The sequence below is a fragment of the Erpetoichthys calabaricus genome, chromosome 11, assembly GCF_900747795.2.
Source record: "Erpetoichthys calabaricus chromosome 11, fErpCal1.3, whole genome shotgun sequence".
NCBI classification, from domain to species: Eukaryota; Metazoa; Chordata; class Cladistia; order Polypteriformes; family Polypteridae; genus Erpetoichthys; species Erpetoichthys calabaricus.
This window is the reverse complement of record NC_041404.2, coordinates 77,368,545-77,392,118: the sequence shown is the minus strand read 5'-3', so window position 1 is coordinate 77,392,118 and position 23,574 is coordinate 77,368,545. Positions and strand designations below refer to the sequence as shown.

The 23,574-nt window shown below is 37.5% G+C and overlaps 1 protein-coding gene across 3 annotated transcripts in view; it reads right to left on the bottom strand.

Annotated features, from left to right (window-relative positions):
* Nucleotides 1–12,161: 12,161 nt before the first annotated feature.
* Nucleotides 12,162–23,574, bottom strand: part of kcnd1 (potassium voltage-gated channel, Shal-related subfamily, member 1) — a 291,138-nt gene continuing 279,725 nt past the window's right edge. For all 3 annotated transcript variants that reach the window (XM_028792781.2, XM_028792782.2, XM_028792783.2), the window contains one exon: nucleotides 12,162–14,000. In XM_028792781.2, the coding sequence (XP_028648614.1) occupies nucleotides 13,781–14,000 (220 nt within the window). In that variant the 3' untranslated portion in view covers nucleotides 12,162–13,780. The remainder of the gene's footprint in view (nucleotides 14,001–23,574) is intronic.

Below are 23,574 nucleotides of genomic sequence, written 5' to 3'. Positions count from 1 at the left end.
GCACCACAACAGAGATATTACATCAATACCTAGTTGAGCCTCCTTTTGCAAATATAACAGCTTCTAGATGCCTCCTAAAGCCTTTGATGAGTGTCTGGATTCTGGATGGAGGTATTTTTGACCATTCTTCCATACAAAATGTCTCCAGTTCAGTTAAATATGATGGCTGCCAAGCATGGACAACCTGCTTCAAATCATCCCATAGGTTTTCGATGATATTCAAGTCAGGGGACTGTGACAGCCATTCTAGAACATTGTACTTCTCCCTCTGCATGAATGCCTTTGTAGATTTTGAACTGTGTTTTGGGTCATTGTCTTGTTGGAATATCCAACCCATGCATAACTTCAACTTTGTGACTGATGCTTGAACATTATCCTGAAGAATTTGTTGATACTGGGTTGAATTCATCCGACCCTCAACTTTAACAAGGGCCCCAGTCCCTGATCTAGGCACACAGCCCCACAGCATGATAGAACCTCCACCAAATTTGACAGTAGGTAGCAGGGGTTTTTCTTGGAATGCGGTGTTTTTCTTCCACCATGCAAAACTCTTTTTGTTATGACTAAAGAACAAAATTTTTGTCTCATGAGTCCAAAGCACTTTGTTCCAAAATGAATCTGGCTTGTCTAAATGAGCATTTGCATACAACAAGCGACTCTGTTTGGGGCGTGAGTGCAGAAAGGGCTTCTTTCTCCTCACCCTGCCATACAGATGTTCTTTGTGCAAATTGTGCTGAATTGTTGAACGATGTACAGATACACCATCTGCAGCAAGATGTTCTTGCAGGTCTTTGGAGGTGATCTGTGGGTTGTCTGTAACCATTCTCACAATCCTGCGCATATGCCGCCCCTGTATTTTTCTTGGCCCGCCAGACCTGGGTTTAACAGCAACTGTGCCTGTGGCCTTCCATTTCCTGATTACATTCCTTACAGTTGAAACTGGCAGTTTAAAACTCTGAGATAGCTTTTTGTAGCCTTCCCCTAAACCATGATACTGAACAATCTTTGTTTTCAGATCTTTTGAGAGTTGCTTTGAGGATCCCATGCTGTCACTCTTCAGAGAAGAGTCAAAGGGAAGCACAACTTGCAATTGACCACCTTAAATACCTTTTCTCATGATTGGACACACCTGTCTATGAAGTTCAAGGCTTAACAAGTGTAAAAGATAGTGCTATATAGCTCCCGACCCTGCACAGAACGACACAGAGGCACTATAAAACACAAGGGCTTTATTTCCTTCTTCACCCGTGGGCGCACGTCTTCCCCGTGACCCACAGGTAATACACAGTCTCAAAAGCACCTCTTTCTCCACCACACAATAACTCACTCTTTCTCTCCCACCACTCCACCACAAGCTTCGTCCTCCTTCCTCCCAACTCTGGTTCCCTGAGTGGTGGTGGCTGGCCCTTTTTATATCCCACCCGGAAGCGGTCCAGGTGCTGAAGGTATGACCAGCCAGGCTGCTGACACCACGCAGCTCCCCCTGGCGGCCATCCGAGCCCCCAACCAGGCTGTGGAGGACTCCATCTCCCATGGAGCCATGCGCCGGGTTGGGGAATCATTGGCTGCCAGGGAGGCTGCCACCAAGCGTCCTGGGGGAGGTATTGAACAGTCCATGGCTGCTCCCCCGGAACAGATGTAGCAGAGGCGTCCCTGCCAGGCATGGGACCCGGCTGTCCTTTACACAAGCTAATCCAACCAATTTGGTGTTACATGTATTCAAATCAGCAAAATTACAAGGGTACCCAAATTTTTGCAGAGCCAGTTTTTCACATTTGATTTAATTTCATACAACTAAGTACCGCTTCACTAAAAATCTTTGTTTGGAAAACACCCCAGTGCTCAGATGTTCCTAGGAAATGAAAGACATACCACTGTTATCTTTTTTGTTGAAAGTAGAGTAAATTATTATGCAGCTGAAACATTTTCTGTATATAAAGTCAATAACCAGTTCTTTGGTTTTTTTACATCAATTTAATGTTTATCCTTAAAGAATATAATAATATATTTTAAAATATATTCATACAGTTAGCAATATGTTTTTTTAAAATATATTTTACATATATTTCACTTTTTTCACTTTTATAAAGGTGGGCTGAGTATTGCTGCCATACTGCTCAGTAATCTTGAGCTCAAACACCATCCTCAGCACCATTTGTATGGGATTTCTTCTGGTTCTCCAGTTTCTTTTCATTTTCCAATGGTCAATTCTAACCTCTTCCATAATGTGCATGTGTGTGGGAAAATTCTCTATGATAGAGTGGCATTTTCTCCAGGGTTGTTTTTTTGCCTTGTGCCCCTTGCTTCCTGGTTAACATCCAGCCTGCTCATCACAATTCTGTATTGTAGTAAAGATATGCAAAATGAAGAAATGAATATAAAGTTTAACTATGAATGAATCACCCATTGAATCAGATAATAATAATAATTCTTTACATTTATATAGCGCTTTTCTCACTACTCAAAGCACTCTCCACACAGTTAGGCGAACCCACAATCTCCTTACTGCAAAGCAGCAGCACTACCACTGCACTAGATGTATGAGAGTACAGGAGGAAAAAAGCAGACATTAAGTGGCCTTTAATGAAAAAAAACACATGCAATATCTGTTATAATAGTTTTTCATGTAAGTTTTGCAAAAACAAAAAGTGTGGTGTCCAGGGTAATAGCCTTTAAACGACAAGAGTGCTTGAAGAGCCCAATACATGAGTATTTAAAACTCATCTTTTAATTTCAGATTGGAAAGGATTCACACAGCAGCTGCAGAGGGAGCATTAGTTATTGCCATACCTAATGTCTCTCTCCATGTTATAGCCCATAAATGGGCAGTATTTGCATGTGGCTGGCCACAAAGAAAAAAATAAAATATGTATTAACAGTAATTGTATACCGAGTGTGTACTCTTCAGTGTCATGCTACCCTCATACATGATTTCCCATTTACAGTTAGCTCCAATATTATGACATTTATTAATGTATGTTTTCACATGCTCAGCTGTTTTTTGCTTAAACATAGTACAAGCAATGCACAAAATGTGCTTCTGCTAGTTCCTTTTTATTGCTTCTGCCCACTTCACTTTAAAGCATCTGTAACTGCAACCAAAAGTAAAATGTAATGAGAATACTTCAGAATAAAGAGAAGTAGCTAATAGATTTTCATTTTATTAAAAAAATAAAATGCTGTATCAACCATTAGGTCACTCTTTATCAGTAATATCCATTAGGAAATGAAAGCATACTTTCAAGTTATATTATACCGTAACAAAAGAGATATTTTTATCATCTTTATAGATTTGAAGAAGTGAACAGGAAACACTACAGCCTGCCGTTTTAAATGAACAATAAAACAGCTATAATAATAATGTATTTTTTCCTGTTTGCCAAATTTGTGCATTAACAAAATTAAATTTGCTCTATAATAACTGGATTTACAGTAGGCGGCACAGTACATTAACGTAATGTTAATAGTTGAAGTATTGTACATTTCTACAGAGCTGTCCCTTTGTGAAAATACAGTGTGGTAGAAGATACGAACCAGATAATCAATGTAATGGCACTTGCATTCAGAAGTAAAGGTCAACAACAGTACTATTTTAATGCAGTCTTTCCAGTGATCTTCCAAAGTAATTGGTTGCTCAATTTCAAAGCCCTTTTAATGTGGCTCAAGATTCTCTGTATGAAATCACAAGGAGGAGTCCTCCATATGTAATCAACGGCCTTGTGTTGAGAAGAAGGAGACAAAGACTCAAGGGCAGTGAGCAATGGTGATAAGCAATAAAACAGAAGGGCAATGAAGTGGAACTTTAGACACTTGAGTGTAACGGGCAGAAAGGGTAAAGGCAGAGACTGAGATGTTTATTTGGACCTCCACAAGGTCTTTGTTTTTTTTTTTTTTGATAAACTTTTATTAACCCCAGAAGGGAAATTTTCTTTTTGCACGATCTTTGGAAGATCATATATTGTACAACACACCTAGAACAATTTTCAGGTTAAGGGCCTTGCTCAAGGCCTTCTGGCAGTAACAGGATTTGAACCAGCAACCTTCCAGATAGCAGCACAGATCCTTAGCCTCAGACCCACCACCTCTTAAGTTGCTCTCCGCTTCCACGTGTACAGTATTTGAGACCGCTTATCAGTTTGATAACATGGCAATATTTGATACTGGCATTTATTTTAAATAGGATCATCTTTTTGATTTTAGAAAAGAAAAATTCTTTGATTCCTTTAGATGACTACCTGCCAGCATTGGTAAGCTGTAGAGAGACGCATCAAGCAAAACAAAGTCATAATAAAAATTGTGCAATCTAAATTACTTGTTTTTTTTATTAAGTTTAAGGTTCAGTTGAACCCCAAAATACCATCTTCTTTTTGATGATAGTGAGGAACAATTAATGCTATATTTAGAACCTATTAACTGAAATGTAAAATGTGATTTATTAAAGATTTCAGTATGGAAGTGTCCAGAGTTTAAAACATGATCTTGATTTAAACAGTATGGGCAGTAATTCTAATTGATTACATTTTTCCATGCTTTTATATCTTAAGATTATTAAAATTTAATGCTCCATAATTGCTAAATATAATGTAACAGTTCCAATTTTCAAATGTCATGCAGATATGATACCTTTCTGGATATTCCTGTTTTTCCTAATAGTGAAAAACTGCAGGGGATCGACTCTGCCTTCTTCCACCACACAATGAATATGGCCTCGCACACATAAATTGATTGGCTTGGATTGATTCCATACACAAATTTTTACTTCTGAGGTGGCTGGCATACTAAGTAGACTCAGGACGCTGCATGGCGGCATTTACTTTACATTTATTTTTTACTTTTTGGAAAGATGCAAAACCTATTGAAGCCCATTTATTCTTCTTTTTCATTTAAATTAACATCTTGTTTTACCACAAATATCTGGTCCCCACAACCTATTTTGCAAAACTACATACATTGTATGTACATTATTACTGTTTTTAAACCACATCCCATCTGCTTTGTTAACGTTATTATCCCAGAATTCTTTTCAGAGCATGGTTATCTGAAATACATTTTTTTTCTTCAGTATTAAAATCATCTTACATACATTGGTTAACATGCTGCAGCCATCTGTTTGTACTGAAAATGTCATCAATTACGACCCATGCTGCACCAAGCTTCTGTTTATGGATGGTAATTGCAGTGACACCCGGGCAAAGATTTCAGAGCTTAAAACAAGGCATGCTGGGCTGTTTTTGATTGTTTCTTTTTTTTCTATCAAAGCTTATTTTGTACATTATTGGGCTGTTGACAACCTCAAAAATCAATTCATGCTATGCAGTTCTGAGTTGGGAAGAGAAAAGATTCTAAGACTTACTCTGTTAACATTTATAAATGTAATAACTCTCTCATTTTATGTTTTTCCAATAATGGCAAGAACATTGATGAATGAAATGGACAGGTCACTGGGGAAAGATGATTTGAAGCTATTTCCTACCGTCATGGAAGGCAATGCAAAATATGAAATGTGTGAGTTTATTATGCAAACTTGAATAATGCTAAATAGTACTCCTAGGCTTACTTTAGGAGATTTAAAGGTTATTACTTAATTTATTGCCCATCATAATTTGTAAATCAACAATCACAGAAGAAATGCTGTGCATAGTGGAAATCAATATGTTGGGCTAATGCCAAGTTTCTCTCAATGTCTGTAATCCTTATTATTACTGTTTCGTACTACTCATCCTGCCAGACTAAGTAAAAAGACATATTTTGTTTTCTTCATCTGGATTCTAGCTTCCTTGGCAGTGTCTCCCATTGCTTTTTCATTTTCTTCATAAATTCCACTTATGTACTTCAGGCTAATGGTGTGAGGATACCGAGTGAGATAAAATTAGAGAGCAGGGCTGTTCTTTGATGCACTGATGTTTTCCCGCTTAATGAAGTTAACTTGCTTCTCTTTGACGACTAATATACTCTTTACTGCTACAGCTCAACCGTTATGTCACTATTTACTGTTTTACAACACATTTTGTGTTCTTACAATAAGTCATTACAGATAAATTTCATAAAGGATTTACAGAATCTGTTCAGTTGGCCAGAGGTAGGTTTTTCGATCTTCAAGTTGTAGGTTTGTTCCATAGCTAAAACGCTTGCAAAATTACTTACACGGTCAATAGATAAAAAGAAAAAACATTTTTCAAGCATCATGTTATTTTACAGTAGCAACTTATTGCTGTACTTTTCATAAATATTTGATACCCATGCTGACCCTTCACATGTATGGCCCAGTTTTAATATCTCATCTGCCACTATTGCAAATGCTTTATTGTCCAGTGAAAGGAAAAAACACAGTCTTTTCTGCAGTGGTAATTGGACATTTCAGATGTAAGTGATTTCATTATTTAAAATTGTCATTAGAATATACACATTTTCAACTTTGAAAGTCAATAACTTGTCATCATACATTCTGTATCATTAATGCTAGGCAAACATTACAGAATAAGCAGCCCAGTTTGGGCCAGGGTACACCCTTCTGACAATCACAAAAGGTGAATTTGGGCAGGTCTTAAATAATTATCTTCTCAACTTATTCTGTAATGTAAAGTACAATATGATTCATCTTAAACTCAACAACTTATTCACAAGTCACTCTGAATTTAAATCACAAATATTACACATGTTCAAAACTTAGGATGTGGAGGGGAGTTTTTTTTATATGCATGGCATCTCAATGTCGTTTGTGAAGACCAATAGCTAATGAGAGACAAGCAGAATTTAAACAAACCTGAGGATGAAGAAATTACATTTTCATTTGTGAGAAATTCTGCAAGACCCCAGGTTCAGAAAGTCTGTACTATCTAAATTGTGATAGTAATTCTCTGAATGTGCAATATTAATTGTGGACATCATCTTTTTAGTGCAAACGTTCTTAATACAGGGCTATTGAAAATGAAAGAGCAAATTTCAAAAATGTAATTCAAACAAACTGTATAAGACAGAAATACATTCTGCACATCACTGGATAGAGGAAAGATCAAAGTTTGGTCCTATGGTCCTTGAGGTTGCATGCACTCAACATGAGCATCATGTGTAGCACGACAAACATCAAAACGGTAGACCATTTCTTGCCACACATGATTCAACTGGTCCCTAGTTACTGAATTCACAGCTTCCTCAATTCGATGTCGCAGATCTTGAAGATCAGCGGGCATAGGTCGAACAAACACTCTTTCTTTAATGTACCTCCATAGATAAAAATCGCAGGAGGTAAGGTCTGGAGACCTGGGAGGCCATAGATGATGAGCAAGATCTTGTTGTCCACCTCTTCCGATCCATAGTCCTAGAATGGTGTCATTCAGGTAACGTCAAACTTCCAAGTAGAAATGAGGCAGGGCACCATCTTGCATGAAAATGAAGTCAGTGGCATTCACTGGTACTTTTAGGTGGGCTTTTAAACTTTGAACTTTCCTCTATCTAGTGTGCGGAATGTGTTTCTGTCTTATACAGTTTGTTTAAAATAAATTTTTGAAATCTGCTGTTTCATTTTGAATAGCCCTGTATTAGTTCTGTAATCAATGGGTTCAATTAGCTTGACTTTTGTTATTTTGCATTTGGCAAATGTGTGAGAATGATTTTTATATGTAAAATATATTTAGAGATTTGTATTTTTACGATAGCTTTAAATATTTAACTTTCTTTTACTATGTTCATATTTAATTCACTTTTTTAACTGTAGAGTTTGCTCCTTTAATTGTTGGCACTGGAGACACTGAATGCTAAAGGAGAACAGCAACTACAAAATCAGATTCACTAAGAAAAGGCATAATTAAAGCAGAAAATTAAAAACAGCGAAATCTTAAAAAGTCAGAACAAGAGCTCACCTCAGTGTAACACACATAAATGTTAATATTTTCCAATAAATATATAGCCACTCCATTTTGTAGTTTCTGTATTGACACAAAAGGCAGAAAATGGAAAATGACAGGAGTCCAACTATGAGTAGAAGTTGGTTGAGAAGAACACCTGCAGTTACGGTTGGCCACCAAACTGCTCCTGAGAAGGACTGAGCTGCGCATTTTCTTACTAATTAGAACACACACAAGCATAAGGTGGAAAGCATTATGACCCTGCTCATAATAAAGCGGGTTCAGAAAATGGATGGATGGCTGGATGAGCAAGGCCATAATACTGATATTACTGCTCCGCTTATGCACCTTTGTCTCTACTGCTCGTCACTTTATTGTCAGTAGTTGGGTACAATTATGGTGGAAGACCCCACACAAAATGGTGAATTAAAAAGAAAACAGTGAAAGAAACAGGATGGGCATTTGGCCGTTAAAATCATATTATATGATTAGTACTTGAGACATTTAGTCAAAAATAGTGACCCCCATATAAAAATAGGACCAGCTAAGGAAGAAGAATAAGAAAAGAAAGGTAAGAATTTAAAAAAGATCTGGAGAAAATACACATTTGTCTCTTAAATGTAAATATACTAGTGCATTTTTCTGAAAGCAAATAGGAAAAAAAAAGTCAAGCTACAGTAATTAAACAATTCAACATATAAATGATTTTTGAAACTGAGTGTAATAAACTCTAGCAGCCACCATGGTAGTCCATGACTGAACTTGTGAGCCACTGCTCTGGTGTGTGCTCCAATAATTGAAGACAAACAAGAAGCCAGAACGAATGGTTTAATCTGCCATTGTGTGTGGGGTCTGTCACAATGCCAGGTTTCATGTATTAAATTAAAATTTTTATCACATTTATCTTACATGACGTATCATGGCTAGATTACCACTGATTAAAATAATAAGCAGAAAATACTTAAGACAGGGGTGTCCAACTCAGACCGCGGAGGGCTGCAGTGGCTGCAGGTTTTCCTTCCTGCCACTTTCTTAAGCTTCTATTATTAATTGACTTACTGTATTTTCCCTTTGTTACTCCTCGGAATTGCTTCTTTTTCTCTTGAATGGCACCCAAATAAAAACAAGATGTGAAGTGAGTCAATGGATGACCGTCTAAGTTGGGGACCTCAAACTCCAACTAACTTCACTCCAACCATTTTGTTAATTAGACGGTGGTTGTTGTTAATTTAACTTGCTATTTAATTCCATAGCTTGCTGGTGCTCTCATTCGACCACAGTAGGAAGCACCATCAAAATGTTTTCTAGACCTGAGCAGATCGACATTCCTGAGACCGTCACCTTTCTTTAATTTCAGATATTTTATGATGAACACAGTTTAGCTGGTCATGTATTGGCTTGTTTTGTATTTCATTATTGTTTGGTTGCTAATTAAGTAAAAAAGCAACAATTAAAGTCTGAGTCTTAAATAGAAAGTCAATTAAAATGAAGGTTAAAGAAGTTAATTAGCAGCAAAAATGGGCCACTAATTAAGATAATGGTTAGAATGAAAACCTACAGCCAGGATCGGAGTTGGACACTCCTGTCTTAAGAAACCAAATTAATACTCAGTTGATGGTAAGAATGTGTGCTTAAACAGGTTCATTTCTCAGATATAGCAGACTAATCCATCTTTTCTTACAACTGTTTATCATTAAATGCATGGCAGATCTTTTCAATGCTTAAAAATAAAAAACAATGCTGACACAAACTTCAGATAAAGCAACTGTGAAATGATCAACAACATGAATTCATCCACTTTGTAAACTGTACATTCACATGAGGCCTGATGGTAAAAGCCTACAGCACACAGCCTTGCTTCAGGACATGAAATGAAATGTCATTGTTTATTTTTCAAACAAACCATTTTTATTCATTAGCATTGCTAACTAATCGATTCAAGGAAGTTGGTTCAATTTGCAACATACAGTACAGTAAAGTAGACACTCTCTTAGTGCAGGCTGAACATTTTCCCTGTGTTCTCTCCCAACATCCTAAAGATTAATTGGTTTCTGACTTTCCATTAGTGTACCCTGTACAGGACTGACATCCCATTTGTTGCATGTTCCTGTGTAATATTTGATAAAGCTCTGGATCACCATAACCCTGAAGGGAAAAAAAATGATGGGTTCAGAAAATAGATTGTTGGATGGCTTTATTGATGTTTGAGTCTTTGCAGGACAACCATGATCCTTTCGCAGACAAGTCCAGAACCCAAGAAATTCAAGACATTTTTTTTTCAGAGATGCAAAGAGTGTATATGAATATGAATATTTAAATAATTTTACAGACAAAACTAAGAAAAGTAAAAACAATTGAATAACTACTGAACATTGAGAGAGTAGTAAGAGTCGGAATTCTCCTCGGTTAAGAAGCCAGAGGTAATTTGACATGATTAGCTGTCTAAGCACTTGTTTTCATTTTTTGAATTCCACTTGCAAACCCATCTCCACCACTTCTACTGCCACAGTCATGTAGACTACCATGAGGACTTCCACCAAAGTATTTGCTTGGCTCGATACTCAATGTTTCTATGCATATTATAATATCATAATGACCCTGAGGTATTAATAGTTCTTATAAGGTGACCATAGGGATTAGGTAAACCACTATGAGTATCAGGCTTAATTTAAAAAGCCTACCCATCAATTTCTCTTTATCATTAATCAGTTGTTTGGGTGCAATATTAAATGCTACACTTATGTAACCACTTATCTTTTTTTTAAAAAAAAAGGAGTTTAGATGTGCAGTTATGTGAAAGCAAAAAAATGTCAGTTAATTGAAGTAATAGAAAACTTAGGCTTAGTCAAATGAATGAACACGGGCATCACAGCAAGACTGCTTTGAATTTGGGGAAATAGTTTAGACATCACAGAACTGCATGAGCAACCTTTTTCTAGTCTTTTTCTTTTTTTTTGCTTATTCTTTCTGGTTTTCTTCTCTAAGTCTCTTTCTTCACTGCAAGGACAAGGGACACATAAAACTAATCCACTCTTACTGAGGTAATCCCTTCGCTTCTTTTAGCTATTTCATTTAGGCCTTTTTAATCCCCTATCCTATTGTGTTTTTTTAAAAGAAGAAAAGTGCAGACAATGTGGCATGAGGGTGCTCTGAGGGCATCATGGATGTATGTATGTCATTGTTCAGTTAAAGAAAAAGTTCCAGTAAATCCACAATCTCCTTCTTGCATCATACTGTATATTTATGTAGCTGGCTGCAGTATTTATGAACAGCCCAAATATACTGACACTCAAAAGGATTCCATCTCAAAGCTCCACTTCCCTTCCAGTAACCTGTCACTACAAAGATAAAGTGGGTGCTCTGTTTTTAATGGGGCTGAAGTGCTTGCTCAACAACGGTAGCTGAAATAACAAGGGAGCCATTTTTATAATGATGGCCCTCGGCAACTGCTGTTGGCGATTGCTCCTTGTTTCTGTTAGGTTTATTCCTTCGATGTTCAGAAGCCAGCCAAAGTAATTATGTTTTTGTAGGCTTGCTTGAAGAGAACATAATTGTTCTCTGTAATGCTAAGCAGAAAGCACACCACAACCATACTGAATATCTGCTCACTGTCAGCAAAACAGACAGATAAATGTTCTTTTTGCATTCTCTTCATAATCATCTTTATTATTAATTTCTTACTTTTCATGTAGAGGAGAACATAAAACCAGAGATCCAGGTATTCCAGATTTTCTACTAATCAAATACTTGCAACATCATTTAGCATATGTTAAAAATTCCCAGCATTTTCACTCCAGAAAAATAATAAATAAAAACAATTAAAAGTTTAATTTTATAACACCTGCCATCTTCTACCTGAGGAAAATGTCTCTGGCTGAACCCACCATTTCTCATGTCAATCAAAAAATATGGCGGTCAGAGAATCTACCCTCTACCTGTGTTTGCTGAATCAAGCACTTAATCAAGCACTTAATCATTTACAAAGATCTTGCTGGCCATCTTTTCTTGCCATTTTTCATGTCAAGGTGACACTCAAAACTGTGAGACGCTTCTTGCTGGACTACAACATTCTGAGCTGTTCTGGATTAAAGGCCAGAAGTCCACATGACCGTCATCATCAAGTTCTTCCATGAGAACCCTGAATACAATGAGGACTGATCACTTATGTTAGGTAGAATGCCTAGAGGGGGCTGGGCGGTCTCGTGGCCTGGAACCCCTGCAGCTTTTTTTGTTTTTTGTTTTTTCTGTCCTCCCTGGCCATCGGACCTTACTTTTATTCTATGTTAATTAGTGTTCCCTTATTTTAATTCTGATTTATTTTGTCTTTTTTCTCTTTCTTCATCATGTAAAGCACTTTGAGCTGCATTATTTGTATGAAAATGTGCTATATAAATAAATGTTGTTGTTGTCTCATTTAGGCACAATGTAAGGGCACACAGGTTGACTGTCTTGGTAGTACTGTACTTAAATAGACATTGGACCACCAATCCGACTCTAAATCTGGCTGACTGCTGCAAATTCACCTAGGAGGTTAAATGTTCTGCTGTAGTAGGTGGTCTTTGGCAAATTAATACAAATCAAGTAAAAATGCAATCTTGAGTGATGCACATGTAGATATCTGTAATTTATGTCTTGCCCTGGGTAATGGAAATAGGTGTACTGCCCTAGACCATTCCACCAAACATAACCAGGCTGTCCCAGGCTTGCTGGGCACAGTTATCAGGCCACAGGCTTGAATTTCCATCTCCCTTCTTGCTTTGTCGTTCTCTCTGATAATAAAACTTGTTTTGTCTTGTGTATATCTGCTTTTGACCATATCAGTATAAACCCAATACCTACAACGGTATCCATGCATATATCTGTGTTTTACATTTCAATATTGAGCTTCAGTCCCATCATTCACTTCCTTTTCCCTTTAGCAAATATCAAATTTCCATGAACATGCTAAAACGATTTTTGTTTTCTTTTTAGAAGTGGAGTTTATTTATTTTCTATGGTACAGTCCAAGTGCAGCAATTTTGTTTTAGTTAATTTGCTTTTTTTGTCTTTAAAAAAGGCCCCAAGTACCCTCAAAAATTGAGATAAAACATGCAAAGTAGGCCACAAGAGTGGAAGTGTTCTGCCATTCCACCAGCTCTGGAGTACATGCACTGTTTGTCAGCAAGGTGGCAAGTAAACTGCTCAATGTCTGCCTTATTAGGATCTAAAATACAACATCGATTAGATGCTTACACTTTTCATCCCACAAGTTTGTTTGGCTAAAACTAATGCTTAACCATTACTTCACTCTTTTCCTGCCATATTTTTGTTTATTTGATGTACAGTAGCTTACTTTACTGTGACTGAAACTTGTGATTTTCGCCTGTTGCTCTTGCCATCATTGCTGAAGAAGAAATGGTAATTCCTGTTTATTTCAATGCGTGTAACACAAATACTGTTAATGCATTTTTTTCTTTTCTTGACCACACTTTTAAACAAGTTGAATTATCATTATCCACATGATAAATATTCACATTGGTCTGCTCCACTTTTCTGCTATTATCTGTGTTTTTATTTCACTAATATCTCCCTTTCCATACCTCACTGTATTGACACAGTTTAACTTGTGGAAGTTATACTTAACTGTAAACGTTGTATTCCTGACCTACAGTATTACCTATGGTCTTCTATTAGTATTGTATAGACTAAGTTGTATCTGCGGTAAAAAGTTTGATTTGCTATACATTGCTTGTTGTTCTCCAAGATATCCCAGGTGTTTCTTATATATATATATATATATATATATATATATATATATATATATATATATATATATATATAAATTGCAAAGCATATGTTCGCTGACTTTGCAGAGTGATGATCAACATTGTTCTCTCTTGCATAGCAGACATGTGTTCTATGGTTTTCAGTTCTCACACCGGAGTGCTTGGCTTCTGTTACAAAGAGGAGATTTTCACTGTTTCATGAGTAAAGGAGCCAGAGCAGTCCCCCAGCTGGCGTGAGTTACGAAGTATGCTGGGGATGCCAGGCGACGATGGAAGGCTCTCATCAGGAGTGTTGGCTGGAGGTGTCGGAATGCTTATGATGGCTGCTGTGAAATCCGTGTCATCACAGTTTAGCTTTAGGTCTTGAGTCCTGGCATTCAGGCTTGAGCGGCTGGGAAGAAAAGAAAGGTGTTTATTGTTTTTTTTTATTATTATTAATTGTCTCTGGGGAGAAAAAAACAGCTTTTACAGATATACAACAGTAACTGAGTTGACAGCAGAGAAAACTAGTTTGATTTTTTCTTTTCACCTCCTCTATGCTTCTTTTGCAAATGTCTCTGTGTATCCCTGGTCATCAAAAAAATTGTGTCTCATCAACAATAACAGAGATGGAGCTTTCAAGTCATATAAATAGCACAAAGATTTGTTAAAGAGAATTATCCTCTTATAAAATCAATAAAACACTCTTGACAGTTCCATTACTCATGAATTATCTCTACTTTTTGATAGATTTGTAATAACTACCTAAGGAGTACCAAATATGTAGTTCATTTGTTTTCATTTTTTTCATTTTTACTTTTTAAACTTAAACCTAATGTGAACAGTGTTCTGGGGCCTCATGTATAAACGGTGCGTACGCACAGAAATGTTGCGTACTCCCGTTTACACGCTCAAATCGTGATGTATAAAACCTAAACTTGGCGTAAAGCCACGCAGATTTCCACGGTAACTCATACCTTGGCGTACGCAATTTCTCTGCTCGGTTTTGCAGACTGGCGGCACCCAGCGTCCAAGCAGTGCTACTGTTCCTGTGTGGTCACCCTTTCTTTCTTAGCTCCACATTCCTTATTCGGCTTTATAAATACACTGAAACTAACTGCATATTGTTTATTAGTGTAATTCATCTGATTGTAATTAACCTGCAGCAATATAATGGTCTAGGGAATAGCCATAGTATTCCAAATACCATAACTGCTTTAGCGTTGTAACTCTCACTGCATCTTCTTCTTCTTTCAGCTGCTCCCATTAAGGGTTGCCTCAGCAGATCATCTTTTTCCATATTACTCTCACTGCACCACTCGGAGTATTTATATCACTGTATCTGAGTGGGGAATCACAGCAGCAGCTGATCGGAAAGAGAAATATCGGTATACAACATGAAGCAGACGCTGCCTGAGCCATGGCAAAACGCTTTAGAGACTTCCCAGTACGGACTTCGCGGTTTAGAAAAGGTTTCATCCCAAGAACTCTAAACGCACTCAATCAGTCCATCAAGTGCTCCTTGTAGAACTGTTTACTTATAAGTACAATTACCTCACTGTTCCTCACTTGCACTACAGTTATAATATTGCACAACCTGCGCCATTTTATAAAGCGCGTATTTACATGTGATGATGGTATTCATTTTTAAGATGAAATGCAGCAAAATATGTTGATTATATTATACAGATAAAACTTTAACTTCATTTAAATAATCTGTATTGTTAATAATTAAACATGTGAGGACACGGTGCCGCAGCGCTAGCTAGCTAGTTCAGGGATTGTTCCTGCATTGCGTTGTATTCTTGCGCTGACGCAACACTGGAAAGATAGACAGATAGAATAATTAAACATGTACTACGAAGATATTTCAATGTTCCTTAAAAGTTTTGAAGAATCGGCGTTCTAAGCTTACAAATGGCTTCACGTCTATTACAGAGCTGATTGTGTGGCGATTGGGTATTTGGAGAAAGAAAAGTAGGGACAGGAATTGGAGGTTAGTACGTTTGAAAGAGACAGTACTGCTGTGATAAATTATTTCATTGAAGGTCGTGCATGGCGCAGCAAGCCTCTTGCATGAGATATGAACAAGCTCTGCACCACCGTGTTTCCATGTTTAATAACATGCTTTCATTCCTATCATCATGAAAAAGATATCACGTATACATCTCAGTATTATAATTATTCAGAGAGCTGTAATATCACGAATGTAATGGATTATGTGTCCTGTTGGAGAAAGAGAAAGCCCGTTTAAGAAGCAGGTAGTGATTCACACACAGAGCACAAAGAAGATCAAATACAGAACAAAGCATTTAACGTCCTACTTTAGTTACAATGGGATTTGAGAAACTAGTAAATTAAACGATTTTAAGATGAAGTTTATGATGTTCTACTTTAATGGCAAAATAAACTACGTGATTAAAGTGGAAATTTCGAGATTAAAGTTGACATTTCGTGCTTTTTTCCCACTGTGTGCCTATTTTTTTGTCTGTACCCTAATAAGCTTTCATATGACACTCAGACGGTGGGCTACGACTTGCCTTTTCACGGTGACTTTGATACGTGATTTCTTTTTTATTTCGGGCACTGTGTGATTTAGTGAACTTGAGCTTTCAAGTTTCTCCGACACTCTGTCACTCGATCAACTTCCTTTTGTTGATTATACCACTGTTTAAACCAACAAATAGTACGTTTTTCCTTTGCCTCCACTTGGTATTCACTGAAATTCTTATATTTTCCCCCATGCTTTTCCCATTGTCTTTTCTCAGAAGGCTATTTATATTGATTTGCATATTCAAAGAGGCGTAATTCTGGGAGGAGTTGGGGCGGGACAGAAGGCGTGTGCACATGCGTTACTTTTCACGCTGATCGGGATTTATGTAGTGGAAGAACGTGAAAGTTTGCGTACGTACAGATTCCTGCATCTGGATTTTTCTGTGCATATGCACATTCCCGCTTTTGTGCTTATGCCATGTTATAGTGTGAGTTCTACGCACGGCGTTATACATGAGGTCCCTGGTGATTTAATAAGAAAATGGTCTCTTTTAGGCCTGAAGTCATAAAATTTCTAAAGGTCAAAGAGGAATCGCATCAATAATCAAATGCACGCCAGCACGAATTAAAATACTTGCTGGGGAATTGCACAGTACTTGCTGGACAGACGCCACAAGCACGATTATCAACTACACGCCACACATTACATCAGTTGCTGGGGAGAATCTACTGATTACCCACTGTTGTGACAGAAAATTAAACGCATATTACGGACAGCAAAGCCAGTATTATTGTCAGAGAAAATTACAAGCATTTTATGGAAATCCAAACCAGTATTACTGCGAGAGAAAATTAAAGACACACAATACAGTGACGCATATTACAGCCACATACAAGCCAGTATTACTGTAACAGAAAATATTACGGACATACAAGCCTATATTACTGTGACTATCTACTAACAACATGCCACCCAAAAAAGAAGAAAAAGAAAATAAGCATCAGAAAAACGCTAAAAGAGAGACTCAGAAGAGCAAATAGATCTATAGAGGAACAGGAAAATGAGCATAAAAAAAATTCTCAAAGAGAATGCACTACTGTTCTAGTGCCCATTATTGTGACGGGCTTCATGTCTAGTATAGCATAAATCATTACTTTAAAGTATCTTTTGGGCATACAGTACTGTGCAAAAGTTTTAGGCAGGTGTGAAAAAATGCTGTAAACAAAGAATGCTTTCAGAAATATAAAGATTGTTTATTGTTAACAATTTACAAAATGCAAAGTGAGCGAACAAAAGAAAAAATCTAAATCAAATCAATATTTGGTGTTACTACCTTTTGCCTTCAAACCAGCATCAATTCTGATAGGTACACTTGCACAAAGTCAGGGATTTTGTAGGATTATAGTCAGGTGTATGATCAACCAAATATACCAAACAGGTGCTAATGATCATCAATGTCACACGTAGGTTGAAACACAGTCATTAACTGAAACAGAAACAGCTGTGTTGGAGGCTTAAAACTGAGTGAGGAGCAGCCAAACTCTGCTACCAAGGTGAGGTTGTGGAAGACAGTTTCATGTCATGGCAAGATTGACAGCAACAAGACACAAGGTAGTTATACTGCATCAGCAAGGTCTCTCCCAGACAAAGATTTCAAAGCAGACTGGGGTTTCAAGATGTACTGTTCAAGCTCTTTTGAAGAAGCACAAAGAAACGGGCAACGTTGAGGATCGTAGATGCAATGGTCGGCCAAGGAAACTTAGTGCAGCAGATGAAAGACACATCAAGCTTATTACCCTTCGAAATCGGAAGATGTCTAGCAGTGCCATCAGCTCAGAACTGGCAGAAACTAGTGGGACCCAGGTACACCCATCTACTGTCCGGAGAAGTTTGGCCAGAAGTGGTCTTCATGAAAGAGTTGCAGCCAAAACGCCATACCTCCGACGTGGAAACAAGGCCAAGCGACTCAAGTATGCACGAAAACATAGGAACTGGGGTGCAGAAAAATGGCAGCAGGTGCTCTCGACTGATGAGTCAAAATTTGAAATATTTGGCTATAGCAGAAGGCATTTTGTTCGTCGAAGGGCTGGAGAGTGGTACAATAATGAGTGTCTGCAGGCAACAGTGAAGCATGGTGGAGGTTCCTTGAACATTTGGGGCTGCATTTCTGCAAATGGAGTTGGAGATTTGGTCAGGATTAATGGTGTTCTCAATGCTGAGAAATACAGGCAGATACTTATCCATCATGCAGTACCATCAAGGAGGCGTATGATTGGCCCCAAATTTATTCTGCAGATGGACAACGACACCAAACATACAGCCAAAGTCATTAAGAACTATCTTCAGCGTAAAGAAGAACAAGAAGTCCTGGAAGTGATGGTACGGCCCCCACAGAGCCCTGATCTCAACATCATCGAGTGTGTCTGGGATTACATGAAGAGACAGAAGGATGTGAGGAAGCCTACATCCACAGAAGATCTGTGGTTAATTCTCCAAGATGTTTGGAACAACCTACCAGCCGAGTTCCTTCAAAAACTGTGTGCAAGTGTACCTAGAAGAACTGATGCTGGTTTGAAGACAAAGGGTGGTCACACCAAATATTGATTTGATTTAGATTTCTCTTTTGTTCATTCACTGCATTTTGTTGATTGATGAAAATAAATGATTAACATGCTTCTATTTTTGAAAGCATTCTTTGTTTACAGCATTTTTTCACACCTGCCTAAAACCTTTGCACAGTACTGTATATAATCATGAGAGTTTAGCTTTTATACGATTTACTCCCCCAGTGCACAGCTAAGATGGGTGGTTTCCTCTTTGTTCAAGGAGCCTTCAGTTATAATAATACCTTTTACTTGTATATTAGGTCATTTTTAAATTTTAGACAGGTCAAAAGAATTTTTAGTTTGATGCTGAAGTATTCCTGCGACTTTATATTTATCTGTTCTGGCAAATATGGTTTGAGATTTTTCAGGTAAGGAAGTTTCAAGGTAAAATAGTTACATTCACTTATGTGCACAAGTAAGAATTTCATTGTACTCTGAACACATGACAATAATGACCCTATAAACTTAGAAGCAGCAGCCAACCTGTAAATTAAGTTTTGGAATATATTGCTTTTAGATAGCCTGAAAGAAAGGCTGTACTCATTTTCAGCCCAGAGTTCTAAAAGTCTAGAGGTCTCGCACTGCTCAGCAGGTTCCTTTTGCTGTGCATGTCGTTCCTGAAGTGTTGTTCTCATTTAAGTATTATTTACTGCTATTCATTTTACTAGAAATTCTAACATGCACTCTTAGTGTTTAAATATTATTAGGTCAGCCATGACTAGTTCAACACTTTTCTGTTTGCCCTTAGATCTTCTAATGGTGGTCTCCTTATAATTCCAAGAGTCAAGCATGGCTGTTATGCACCAGAAATCTAGAATACTTTACCAATAGAGATATGCCTGGCAAACACTATGTATCAATTTTAAAAAACTGCTAAAAACCCACTTTTTAATATTGCTTTTTTGTAACTACTTTTAGTTCTACTTTTAATTAACTGTATATGCAAAGAATTATCATATTCCTCGGAGCATTTGAAATCATTACTAATCTCTACTTTTCTCTATTTTCTTTTCCAGTTTTTGCCACCAGCACCACCACCTGATCAAAGTCCTCTGCAGCGCCCTGTGATGTCTGAATGAAAGCAGATAGCCCAACTTCCCATGAGATCCAATGTGTCAGATCCTCTAAGACGAAACCAAACAACAGATAAACAATAAGAACCCCTAAGAAAATTACAATAATTAAGAACGTTTATGTTAGGTAGAATGTCCAGTGGGGGCTTGACGGTCTTTTGGGTCTGCACATTTTTTTTTTTTTTTTTTTTTTTTTCCTTTTTTTTTAAAATATTTTTATTTTATTAATTTTCATTGTAATCATTCCATACAAACAGATCAATTTATAACCCAACAAATTTGAAGACAAATCAAACCCCACCCCTGAGAAGGAGAGCTTAGCTAAAGGAAAATTGCTTTAAGCTTTTTAATAAGGCAACATTAGACAAAAGAAGGGGAGAAGTAAATATCTATATAAATAAGAGATGGAGAAGGGAGTTAAATGCAATAATAGTTAATTCTCTTATTCTAAAATAATATTGATTAAATCCTGCCAAGTTTTGAAAAAATTTTGTACAGATCCTCTAACTGAAAATTTGATTTTTTCCAATTTCAAATAATATAAAACATCAGTTTCCCACTGACTTATAAGAGGAGAATTAGGATTCTTCCAATTTAACAAAATAAGTCTGCGTGCCAAGAGTGTAGTGAATGCAATCACCGTTTGTTTGTCCTTCTCCAATTCAAGTCCATCTGGAAGGACACCAAACACAGCTGTTAGTGGGTTAGGAGGGATTGTGATACTAAGGCTGTCTGAGAGGCACTGAAAAATTTTTGTCCAAAATGATGTTAGTTTGGTGCAGGCCCAGAACATGTGACCCAGTGAGGCAGGAGCTTGGTTGCAGCGCTCGCAGGTTGGATCCTGGCCTGGAAACATTTTGGACAGTTTTAAGCGAGACAGATGAGCTCGATATATAATTTTTAGTTGAATAATTCTATGCTTTGCGCATATAGAACTCGAGTGAATTCTCTGCTTTGCTACCTTCCACTCCTTTTCTGATATATTGATTAAGAGATCTTCTTCCCAATGTCCTCTTGGATCTTTGAAAGGTAGGGACTCTAATAAGATTTTATATATTGCGGAAATAGTGTTTGTTTCCTCGGAATTGAGCAGTATTTTTTCCAGCATTGTGGAGGGTGCAAGGTGGGGGAAATCGGGCAATTTCTGTTTAACAAAATTTCTAATTTGAAGATAGTAAAAGAAATGTGTAGCTGGGTCTGCACATTTTGTCTTTTTCTCCAGCTTATTTGGAGTTTTTCTTTACTTTTTTTTGTCTTCCCCGGCCACCTGACCTTATCATCTGACTCATCTTTTGAGCATTAAAAACTAATTCTATATATAAGGACTCTACTTCTCTAATAATTAGACATTATGTTGGAACCCAGGGCGTCAGCCTGCCCCAAACCCCACAAACACACAAATAGTGCCGGGTTCAAAAAAAGGATGGTTTATTAACCAAATTCCTTCAAAAGTAACAAAAGCAAAGGTTTCTCTCTCTCTCTCTCTACAATAATCTCTTCTCCTTCCACAATACTCTCTCTCCCCACCACACTGCCTTCCTCCAGTTGAGTGTTGCTCTACATCCTCCCAGCTCTGACTCAACTGGACAAGGAAGTGCAGTCCCTTTTATTAAGGACCTGGGAGTACTTCCGGTGCCAGGAACACTGCCCGATGGAAGTACTTCCATTTTATCTTCCAACAGCACCTCCTTGTGACACCCATGGTCCCCAGCAGGGCTGTATTGCTGGACTACATCTCCCAGCATTCCCTACTGGTTCCCAAATGGGTGCCTATACAGAGGGCTGCTGCCATCTCCTGTTCTGGGGGAATAGAAAATCCCCAGCAATATCTTCCACTTCTGGTGGTCCATCTCCTCTGGCCTTCACTTCCGGGTCTGGCTCCTTCCTTTCTCGAAGTAGGGATGCCCATCTGCCTGTTTGGAGCCTCACATCCGGGTAAGGAAGCATCCCCTTCTGTGGACGGGATGCCAGTCCAACTCATGTGGCATTTAGAGCATCTTATGTAAATGCGTATTATTTACAATATTTATTGTATATTTTGTTTTATAATTATTCTTATCTAATTTGAATTTGCTTTTCTTTGTTTGTAACTGTCTTTCTGATACATTATAAAGCACTTTGAGCTACATCTAGTGTAAATACAATGCTACACAAATAAATTATGTTGGCCATAGGAAAGGCTTTAATTAGCTTGATTGATTATGCAGATGTCAGTTTTGTGGCTATTTTATCATAATTACCTTATCTTTCAAATTAACAGACAGGAGAGTCATCCCATTGATTGCATTGCCTTTCTGTGTTCATTTTTGACTTATTATTTTTTACTTTCATGTTAACTTGTTGGATGTGATCTATGATGATTTTAATTATGAAAGGCACTACATAAAACCTCTGGATGAATTGTACTAATTTAAATGTTGCCATGGGAACTAATTATTAATTGAAATTAGTAATTGCAAGAGTCTCTTTTCACTGTACAATGATAAGTTGTGTTAGCTGAACTGCTCTAAAGTTAATGCGCGTACAAGCACATTTTATGGAGCAGCCATAAGCTTGGTCTCAACAGCGATAATCACTCGCAGTGCTTTATTTAGATCATAAAAACATACATAAGCCATGGCAAGACTTATTTTTTTCAAACTAACCTCCCAAACCAACCCCAATGCAAAGATGTATCATTATTTGAAACCATTGGTAATTCTATGTTGATTTAAAAAGTTCTGATATCGCAAATGTTTGAGATACACACACTCTTTGCTTATTTATTTGTTTATTTATTCATTTATTATCTCCTTGCAGTTTGGGACTTCTGTAACTTAACTAATATGAACATGTATAAACAAATTCGACTCAGTTACGTAATGTGGGAAGCAGAATGTTCTGCTTGTTTGTGTACTTTACCACTCAGTGAGAGTAGCCAGGAAAGAAAGACCTAAAACAGTCATTTATTTTAAATTTAAAATGACTTTTATGTTTCACATTTGTATTTATTATCATGAAATGCAATCTCTGATCTCTCTAATTACTCATTATGACTGTATAGTATTCTGTGCTGATTACTAACCTACCTAAAGTTGTATAGGCTATAACAAACCCCATTGTTGATGAGAGATCTCTTTCTGGGATGGCCTATTTCTGTGATAATGAATTCAGTTTAGCTAGCTTGATAAACTGATGGATGACCAGGCTTCTCCCAATAAGTTAGGATCACAGTTTCCACTTTGAAATACACTATATGGACAAACACATTGGGATGCCTGACCATTACACCAACAGGGACTTTATTGATGTTGCATTCAAATACATACGCTTTAATATGGAGTTGGCCCCCCCTTTGCAGCTATAAGTCCACTCTTCTTGGAAGGCTTACCACAAGATTTTGGAGTGTCTCTGTGAGAATTTGTGCTCATTCATTCCGTAGAGCATTTTTGAGGTCAGGCACTGATGTTAGACAAGAAGTTCGTCCCAAATGTGTTCAATGGGGTTGAGGTCAGGCCTCTGTGCGGGCCAGTCAAGTTCTTCCACGTAGAACTCAACCATGTTTTTATGGACCTTGCTTTGTGCACTGGGGCACAGTCATGCTGGAATAGAAAAGAGCCTTCCCAAAACTGTTTCCACAAAGTTGGAAGCATAGCTTTGTCCAAAATGACCGCAAACAGACCCTACCCCTTGACCTCGACTTTCTTCCCATTCCAGTAACTTCGTCTGTTTCCAATCTTGGAATCAAAATGGATATGGTCCTGAAAATGGATGCTCAAGTCAACAGCACAGTAAAATCCTGCTTTTTCCATCTCAGGCGAATTGCCAAACTCA